At 39.0% G+C, this 10,693-nt stretch overlaps 1 protein-coding gene and 1 pseudogene across 2 annotated transcripts in view; one reads left to right on the top strand and one right to left on the bottom strand.

Moving 5' to 3' along the window:
- Nucleotides 1–5,388: 5,388 nt before the first annotated feature.
- Nucleotides 5,389–10,693, bottom strand: part of LOC137978828 (annexin A13-like) — an 18,714-nt gene continuing 13,409 nt past the window's right edge. For both annotated transcript variants that reach the window (XM_068825921.1, XM_068825920.1), the window contains exons 5-6: nucleotides 9,484–9,578; nucleotides 5,389–7,144 (exon numbers count right to left, since the gene is read on the bottom strand). In XM_068825921.1, the coding sequence (XP_068682022.1) occupies nucleotides 6,989–7,144; nucleotides 9,484–9,578 (251 nt within the window). In that variant the 3' untranslated portion in view covers nucleotides 5,389–6,988. The remainder of the gene's footprint in view (nucleotides 7,145–9,483; nucleotides 9,579–10,693) is intronic.
- Nucleotides 5,715–6,612, top strand: LOC137980901 (uncharacterized; annotated as a pseudogene).

The raw sequence follows: 10,693 nt of genomic DNA on the forward strand, positions 1-10,693 counted from the left end.
GTATTCTTCTTCTCGTAGAGACTACATGTTCATGAATAAAAACGGCTTAGATAGGAAAGATGCGAATTTCGTCATAGTAGTTCTTTGAGATCTTACTGTCAGGAGGTTAATTAACCGCTGCACTAATAGAATCCCTTTTACTTGAAAATTACTTGCCGATTTTACTGTATGCTAATATGTATACCCTTTACATTTAACTAGCCCAATATATTTTGAAAGGGAAGTAGCTAGTTCCATGTTGTTTGGACTTCGTCAGCACTTCCTTCAGCTTTTGTCTTGTATAATATCTTGTTTATATCTATTTTTGTGCTGTGAGGTTTTCAAGTAAAGTTGGTATAGTCTGAGACATTTTGGGAGCATGTGACTTATTTCCCTGCGAGCAGAGCCTCTTTTGTCTTTTTCTTTACTGAGGAGGAGAAAAGGAGACTCTGCTTGAATCGCGTCAACTCTTTCAAAAGCCGGCGCAGCCCGAACGTCTGGACTAGTCCTTCTCAGTGATCCTTGTTCGGATCATCCAAAAGGAACGCACCCTACGATAAGCAAACTAAGATATACATGACATCACTCACGAGACAAAAATTGCAATACTCTCGAGCAAAATACGGGGGGTTTTTATCGGTAGCAAAGATCCATTCTCCACTGTTTAGCAATCACCCTTTCAAATTTGAGAGAAATTGATCTTCCGCGGATATTTTATGGACGTGATGAAAGGAATGAAGGCAAAGCAATCACGTACCTATTACACTTATAGAAGTATCATCTCAGAAACCAGAACATCATTCTAAAAGGTTATTCTGCCAAAGTTATGGACAAGCTTAAGCAACATGGAAATACTAATGACATGTAACACAACAGAATCAGAAGGTTACCTTTACAATTTTGCACATGAATATCTCTTTTGCCATAAAAACCATCCAGATGCCTTCGCTGGGCTCTAAAGCTCTCAATGTAATTTCGACTAAAAAATTCCTTTCTTTCTTCTTCCGCTGTGGACGCCATTTTTGCCTTGCTGGAGGATCACAGAATGACGTTAAATCATTGGGACAGGCAGACCGACACAAAATCGAGAAATCGAAATCAGTTTTTCCTGGCATATAGCACACAGGGAGACCTCTGTTGCTGCTGTTGTTTTTGAAAGCAAATAATTCAATGAAAGATCAAACAAAGTCTCGACTGAATCCTGTGTTATGTTGTTTCAAGTTGGTCGTTCCGAGCTGTTTGAGGCGTCATTTTGCGAGATCTGTGCTCGACCGATGGTTAGAGGGTCAAGAAAATTGGCAAGGTAGGCAGCACCCAGCCGCTGGCTGGTGATCTCGTCTTGTTCAAGCTGGAACTGACACCAAACCAGAGAAATTCTCACCTTAAAAACACCAGCGTCCAATCGATTAGAGATTTCCCCCATAAATTTGCCGATTTAAGCTTCATCTTACGGAGAAAGGCGATCCTGAAATCCGTAATAATTTATGGCTTTCTCAACATGATTGGTGCAAGAAACCAGACCAAAGAAATTCGAAGCATTTTACTCTATTAGAATTTGCCAATCAGTGCAACCCGACCGCTGGCAGTTCCCAGCCCCTCCTGGCAGTTCCCAACGATCGCGTTGCACTGATTGGTAGATTCGAATAGATTAAAATGCTTCGAATTCCTTTGGTCTGGTTTCCAAAACCAACAACATAACACAGGACTCAGTTGAATAATACCAACTACCAACTTTATTCATTCAATACAATGAAAGGACAGATAGCAGAGGTTATCCCTATACGAGGGCATCCGCCCGGATCTTATTGATCTAGAGTCGATTTTGATGAGGGAAGAAAACCGGAGTACCTGGAGAAAAGCCCGCGGAGTCAGATTGAGATTGACTGAAACGAAGACCACATACGACTTCGGGGCCAGGGTTGAACCTGGGTCGCAGAAGTGGGACGCCACCCTGACTCCCCACACCCCTGACACTTTGTTTGATCTTTCATTGAATTATTTGCTTTCACACTTTATTTCAGATCGATAACAACACCAACAGAGGATGGTTGGCCTGTGGTGGCTCGCAGCAATTGCTAGTAAACATATGTGCAATGAGGGCGGTCGGGGTATTCCACTAAGAACAATAATCAAACTAAGCTAAGATCTAAGGGAAAGAAAATCAAACCATACGATAATCCCTTTTTAACAAAGGAAGTAATAGATAATTCAAAAAAGAAAATAACACAAGAATGGCTCTCCAGTTAATTAAAGCATATATCGAAATTCAAAGAAGCTGAAAATTAATTCGTAATGCAGGCATAATGCTTTTCATGATTTCAATGATTCAGTCCCGAAATTGATGGCATTAATATCGGATTTTCTTTTTATTTTAATCCAACACAGAACGATGCCGTTAGATATTTTTTCCGCTGCACGAGAAGATATTCTCAATCAGCTTGAAAAGAGGCGGTGAAGTGAACAACTCGATTGTATCCAATTGATATTATCATGATCGATTCAATTCCTGTCACACATCCTTTCTTCACTCTGTTCTTTTACATGTTTTTTTGCGTAATTTATAAAAGTGTATTTATAAAAATCTAAGCCAGAACTACCCTGAGAAGGTTTGAAGCCAGTTTCAACAGCTAAGAAGTTAATATCGCGTTAACTCAGTATAGGAATTTTCGAGTTTGAGGTAACGAACAATTAACATGGGATTTAAGAACACCGCGATTTTTATTGTGGAAATCATTTCTCTTGCATACGTAAGTGTCTTTACCTTTCGTCTCATAAATCTTTTTCGTTTTTTTTTACTCGAAAATGGGTAATATTTCTCTTTTTTCTTTTTCTTTTCTTTTTTTTTCCGTGTCGGTAAAAGTCTTGCCTGTCGCTCCCCTGCTAAGTCGTGTCTTTGTGCATAGAGTCTTCTGTACGTATTTTGTTAGGTTTGAGGGGCTGGGGTAATGCGTAGATTTCTCCGGTGGACACACATTTAATTAACCTGCAATGGCGTCGAAAGTCATTGTAACGCGCAAGACGTTTTAGTGCATCTTTAAACAAAATATACCCTTATGGAGCTGAAGAATGGAACGTCAATTGGATAAACAAGACAGGCGGTGAAAAAAAAATCTGGAATCTTAAAAGCGACGTGTAATGGACTTCGACAACAATCGTAGCTATCGCCTGTCGAACCGAAATCAAAGTGAGCTGTATTTCTATTAATACTTTTACCAAGTGTGCTGTTATGTAGAACACTGAAACCAAATGGAAAATTATCTGGTAACTTATGGGTTCAACAAAGACAGAGAACGAATCGAACACCTTACGTGGATCTGTGATCTCTGTTGTCTGGCTATTTGTATTTATTTGTGCTCAACTTTGCACAGTCTTCAGGTAAAAAAATAATTGGAAATGTGACAGCCAAAAATTATTTGAAAGAAAGCTTGTCGTCTATTGTGTGCTTCATTATTCAAGGAAAAGGTTCTTCATGGAAACGGTTTGATCCTGAAATTTATTTTGTTGCAATTGCGTATAATAATTTGACACGACTGAGTTTCTTCTGAGGTTTTTCTTCTTGTAGCAAATATATTGTTTGTTTAAAAAAGAAGTTTACTGGAAAAGGTGGCCTTTATGAATTCATCATGTTGTGTAACATGCCAGCTTAACTGGATAGTTTTTGTGTCAATAGTAAAGCGTGTCAAAACGAGGTTAGCGTCTTTCCAGTCTTTCTGTTGAGTTAACTTAATCAAATATACCATGCGGCCTCATGAGTTTGTATTTCCCGTTTGCCGTAAACTTGATTTCCACTCTCTAAATTATCTCCAGAACATACTTTTTGCGTAGAATAAGCTTTTACAATGATGTTCTTGTCTTCTGTGGTGATACTTGACGATTCGGGAACATGTTGTGAAAAAAATATTTATAACGGGTCACACGCACAACTTGATCGCCCGATCTTGCCCAATTATGCATAACAAACACTTGGCCTTTTGACATTCCATTGAAAAAAACTCGTAAAATATTCGGGGGCCGGTCGATTTCTCTGAAATTTGAAAGGATGATTACTAACGAATAGAGAAAGATTTTTCCAAAATAATTAAAAATTCCTGTGTTAAGCATGACATATTCGACAAAGAGGTAAATGTGACTAAATTTGTTGCGTGCGTTACTATTTTTGTGTTTTGATTGTTGTGCAAATTTTGACAGAGAATATTATATTATGAAAAAATATGTACGGACAGATCGTTCAAAAATCTTTATCTTAAGCGGTTATTTGAACATAAAAGATACAACGCTTGACGCGAAATAATATTTTTGTTAATATTTGAAAGAAGAAAAATTTCGCGGGAATCCGGACGCGGTGAAAATGAGTTAACAAATTTGCATACGTGCGTTGAAATGTGATACGCGAACAGACAGGAATTTTTTCCTCTGACAAGTGATTTTGTCATTGTACTATAAAATGAAGTTTATTTGGGATGCCAACAAGATTTCTTTAACTTTCTGGTTTATCTAATTTATTGCTACGACTTACTAGTGCGAAGATTGTTTACATGAAAATATAAATGGCTAGTAGAGAAGAAGTTTCTCACTGCCAACATTTTCATTAAGCGCTGGTTTTACTGGACAGTCTGATGTATATTGTAAAATTAAGGAAACCTTGCTGATTCGCGATTCAAAACCAGCGCTTAATGAAAATGTTGGCAGTGAGAAAGTTCTTCTCTACTAGCCATTTATATTTTTTAAAGCAGCTTTAACTAGGTCTGCTTATTTTCATTAATTTTCTCATTGCCATTACTTTCCTTATTTGGTATTAGTCTTCGTGTTTAAATTCAATTGTACTTTAGGTAGCCGTTACTTCTGAAGATGTATGTTGGAGCATACGAAACGTCAAGTTCATAAAAAGTTTTACAACATGCGTTGTCTCGTTATGTTTATAACCGCAGTTTGCTTGTTATTTTTACTCAAATTGTGTAAATAGTTCACCCTGAAGTCAAAATAGATACGTTTCTCAGGAACCCGACAAAGAAGGCTTCCTGGCCCGACAGATGAAATACAAATATTCAGTTAAATATTACAACAAAATTAAAAACCAAAGACGGAAGTTCCTCGGCTAAAAAGTACGTTGTTTTACTCTGGGACAGGACATTACAAAATAATTAAACGTGTGAACGTGTGACCATAACGGCCTCTGCTGGCGCGACATGTGGGTGACCCCTCAAATGGTCTTAATGATCCCTCACTTGAAAAAATTAAGTAGAACACTGTTCAATACCACCCAATTCAGTGCCTTCTGTATACGCCTTATGGAGCGTCTAGTTGACGAATAAGACCTCACTGCCGCGTCCAAAAAACAAACAAGCGAATACTATTAGGAACTATGTTCTAGGTACAAGTGAGCAAGTGTAAATTCTCTGGACAAATAGGTTGTTGAGGTTTTTTTTTTATTTTACAACTTTGACACATCGACTTTGTCAGTAATGGGGCCTTTTTGTTCAATATTTTCATGTTCTCAAATCTTTTTATATCGAGTCAGTCTCGCAGCGCGAGCAATGTGCCATACCAAGAAATTTACGCGATTTAGTCAGTCAAACCATCAAACTACTAAGTAATTGTCAGTCATTAAACTTAAAGATCTAAGAATTGTCAATATCGCTTGATTCGGTCTTTGGAGATGTGATTTTTATTTTTCAGAGTCTTGGGGCTGCCTCGGGAGATGATGACAACAAGACTAAACAAGTTCTTACACTTGGATGCATTGTAATTGTGGTAAGTAAAAACAAATAGATTCTCTAGCTATAAAAGATGGATTTGGATACCGATGTTTACCCCGAACTGAGAAAATTAAACATGACTGATTTTTATCAATAAGAAATTCCTTTCAATCCATTGGTCCCCGCTTTGAGATAAAATCGCTCTCGATGCAAACTTTCGGGAAACCGCGCCATCTTGCACTAGTCAACGTGCATAATAAATCAAAGTGTGATTTCTTCGTATTAAGGGAGACGATTATTGCAAGTCACCCAAAACCAAGCCAGATATATTCCGTCCCACCTCCTCCTTGGATTACCTTACAAAACCAACCAACTTTGTAACAACGCAGGTTACAGCTTCCCAGCTTACTTTGATCTGAAGTCTGAACCTGGTTCAGCCTTGGTCATGTCTTGGAGCACCCAGTATCGCTCATTGCTTGCTTTCCAGGGGACACTATTCAAGATCGACGCTCCAGTGAACGAGAATAGCCACAACTGGAATCTATACCGCTTTAGTTTGGCACGAATGAGATCCTTGCCGAGTCACTCCACTCACTGGCGAGTAACATGCAGTTACCCAACTCACGGCGTGGATTTCACCGACTACGTTCGCGGAACGTTTAAAGACCCCAACATCACCGATTAAAGTGTGACTAACATATGCAAGAGAGTGGAACACATCAACATCTGGGGACACATTGTAATCCAGCAAACAGTTCCATTCTGGCAGTGGTCTAAGGCTACAGAAATATCTCTACATACCGACAGTTCATTCACCACCTGCGAATTTAAGCCGAATTCTGGTTCGATGTACTCCGAAGACAACTTGGGGTTGTACGGCGTCATAAACCACGCATTCCGCTGCACGCATGATCACAATTCTAGCAACATTTACTAATCAGCATTGATATTTTTATCGACGTCTGGCAGTGTTGACTTATACAGCAGGCTGTTCCCTCGTGTTAATTTCCTACTAATGGAACCATGCTTTGAAGTACTCTCAATGAGATCATCGATGTGGCTAGGACATCTTCATATGCAAGTATTTTCGTTATTATAGAACCCTGAAAGCAATACCTCTTAGTCTTAAATCGCTCTTGATTGTATCCGATCAGTCCTCTTTTCTCGTTTGTTTTATATTGTTCCGGATTGACTCTGTAAGTGCCATTCCGTCTTGGAAAATTTCGATTTATTGTCATTTTGGACTGTATACTTCTTAAGATGGAGCCATTGTGAGAAGGACTGGAAACAAACACATGGCACTATCCCATGAATCATCTCTTCTTTGCAGACTCGCTGTATTGCCCCCGTAAATCAAGAATAACTGACAAGAGTTTCGCATATTTACTGCTACACTGTTTGTAAAATGCGTCGTGAAGTTGTTTGGAATACCACCGCAAGTATTCTTTGTTGATGTAGTAAAGGTCTATCTGCAAGAAACGAACCACAACTTCTATTCAGTCAATGCACCATTGCATTCATTTTTCTCAGTTAAGGAGGAATTTTTCTCAAAAGTTATTCTTTCTTGGCAACTGCCTAGTGTAGAGTATTGAAATTCAGATTTTGTTGTAAAATACTTAGTTAGTTTCATGGTTATTTAGCCGATTACGTGTGCTCCACTAATTAGGGAGACTACCAAATCAACCGCTGAAATCAGAACAATTCAAATCAATAACACACTTATAATAAGTAACTTGGCAATGAATGAATGAATGAATGAATGAATGAATGAATGAATGAATGAATGGATAAATGAATGAATGGATGGATGGATGTACGGATTGAATGAACGAATCTGACCAGTGTGACAATTAATAAGCTCTCGCTAATACTTATTGCTGATTAGTCACAGTAAAACACTTTAAAGGCAGAGGTCGTTTCTTTTTGTTTCGCTCCAATGCGTAAAGCAGAAATAACCTTAGTCACCCAGGATACTGTAAGGATACTTTAAGAAGTGTGGGCGGCATAACAATATGCATTACTAAACTTGCTTTGAGCGAATGAATTAAAGAACGACACATGTCCAGACTGACACAAGTAATTACAAGTGCACGCGGATTTCAATAACTGTCACGAAGTGTCCCCTTGCTCTTCTGTCCAACTTCAATCACCAACCCTTCTCCGCCTAAATAATAGGGACTTTAAGCAAAGACGACGGCTACGGCTACGGCAACGCCACAAAGCAAGAATATTATTGGTTAAAAAAAGAAAAATACACGTGCTGCACGTGCAACACGAATTTCCGTGCATTTCTCTGCCGTACTCAACAAAACAACTACGTGAAATCAGAAACTTTTAGGTTTTGACGACAACGACAACGTTGACGACAACGTGAGCATAACAATGAAACAGTCATTTTCTGTTTTGACTTTAACACCGTTCGTACCCATTCAGGGCTTTTACTTCGTGTAGAAGACACACATGACGTAAAACAATAGAACAAAAATCGTGAAACAATACCTAATGAGAATTCTAAATCCCTAAAGACCCCTAAAGCTTTTGTTACGTCATGTGCGTCTTCTACACGAAGTAAAAGCCCCATTCAGTTACAGGATAGTTTGCCTGTACTGTACAAGGTGAACAAGACGGATTAATCGCGAAATACTTGCGATAGCGCTAAGTTATATTTTGGACTGACGTTTTTGTTGCCGTAGCCGTCGTCTTTGCTTAAACTCCCTTAAGTATACTGTCTACAATACACCTTATTCCAAAATGGCCGCAATTTAAATATTCTTTTGTTTTTATTCAAATAAGCCCTTGATGCCTCGTTCTTAAGCTTAAAATTCAAAAGAATATTTTATCTTGAACGAGGCAACAAGGGCCAATTTGTATCCGCATAAATCAGCGGCCATTTTGGAATAAGGTGGTATCTAGAGCCTGTTAATGTAGTAGAGTGTCTACATTGTCATTTCATTATGATCGCGGGTGCTCTTGGGGGTTCCAGTTTTTTCGTCATGTTTCCAGAAATGCAGCAAATTAGATGTAGGTCCAATTTTGACATCCAACACAAAGTGTCGCTTTAAGTATGAGCCTTTGCTTAAATATTTGCAGGGTTAGCGTTGCTTTTAGCTTAAGATACAGGAAGCTGTTTTCTTTCTTAAAAATATCAAGTAACAATTAAAGCGACCCGCAAGTAGCATAGCTAATCGAGGTAGGTCGTTCGATAGATTCAACTACGTAAGATTCAAAATTGGATGTGCATCTAATTTGCTGCATTTCTGGAAACATAACGAACAACCTGGAACCCCCAAGAGCACCCGCGATCATTATAAAATGAAATCTACACACTCTACATTAACAGGCTTAAGTTACCATTGCAGGTTGTATACATTATTAGGTGGAGATTGGGTTGACATCACTCGCGTTTCGGAATACCGACAGCCGACAGTTAACGTCACAAAGTGTTCCCCAAATGGTGCTCCTCAAGTAAGGATAAACAACTGCATTTATCCTAAGATAAAAATAACATAAACCTTTACCCTAACCTCATTGTTGGAAAAAGGTAGCAAACGCTTAGACTCAGGATGCGTTCGATTGACCGTATTCCGGAATAGGAATACGTTGAATAGAAGATAGAAGTCCTTCGTTTTTACGGAGATTCACATTAAAATTGTCAAACAGCTGCTAAAATGCTAAATCATCACTCTAAGTATTCTTATTCCGGAATAGGGTCATGTTGAATGTCAGAATTGGGCGTGCATCCAATCACGTGCATGTTCTTACTTGCACTTTTGGGCATAGGTGAACTTTCGCACTGACGCAAAATTACCTCTGATCTGGAGACTAATATTCGAAGCATCTGAGTTTGGTTAGCGTCTTTGATCTTCTTTGCGAAATACAATGCAGGGTTTTCAGTATGTAGGACTGAAAACAAAAAAGGAAAAAAAAAGTTATGATTGCGAATTCAACCCAACGGCCATACCGTTTATCAGTTCAGATTAAAGACCTACCTTCACCTGACAGGCTTTTCGATCGTTTGCTTTTGTTATGGAAATCCGCACTGTACATCGTAGCGATCCAACTAGATAAATTTCAGCTTTGGCGGGGTTTTCATATATGGAAATTATTCCGTGCCACGCAATGCATGTCGGTTGAAAGTGGGCCTTTGAGCTAGCTATTCTCAAAGATTCGGCTTAAACCACTAAATGCCCAGGTTATTTACCAAGCATATATTGCATGGCAATGCATTACATCTGCATTGAAGTTTGCGTTACATTTGCATTGCCAGCTAGTGGAATCCATTGCCGGATCTTTGGATAATCGATCGATAAACATACGGTATCTTAAAGACGATCTATCATCATAAAAGAAAGGAACTTTATTCAAGTGTCTAATCTTCTAGTGCCGTAGAGCACTAATCGGGGATACTGTAAATAGAAATTAACAAGTTAACGCAAATCAAATCAAATGTTGGTTTTTGAGGAGAGGGCGAAACCGGAGAAACCGGAGAAAAACCTCTCGGTGCAGAGTAGAGAACCAACAAACTCAACCCACATATGACGCCGAGACTGGGAATCGAACCCGGGCCCCATTGGTGGGAGGCAAGTGCTCTCATAACTGCGCCATCCCTGCACCCCAAAATCATAAACCTTCATTCAAAGTACTATTTGCTTTTTCAGTTCTGAATAACAAACGAAAATCGCGTAAATACGCATAACTTCGAGAAACACTGAGAAAAAAGTCGCTGCGATATGGCACGGGGACAAATCAATCCTTTATTTGCTTCCAAAATAAGTCGCTGCGGCAAGGTGCTTGTTCGTTGCACAAGAGGCGACTATGGAAGAAGGGGAATGCTAACTAGTTTTGTAAATTAATAGATCAGCAAACGAGTACCTGATGCATCATTGGAGAGTCAGGAGAGTCGGCGATAGGAGAGTCAGTGACTTGTCCAAGCAAAATTAGCACAATCGCCTTCGTTTACGTGGCTTAAATTTTAACTTGGTAGGAAAGCTCATAAGAAAAGCCTCAATGAAGAAGTG

Source organism: Montipora foliosa, chromosome 12 (assembly GCF_036669935.1).
Source record: "Montipora foliosa isolate CH-2021 chromosome 12, ASM3666993v2, whole genome shotgun sequence".
NCBI classification, from domain to species: Eukaryota; Metazoa; Cnidaria; class Anthozoa; order Scleractinia; family Acroporidae; genus Montipora; species Montipora foliosa.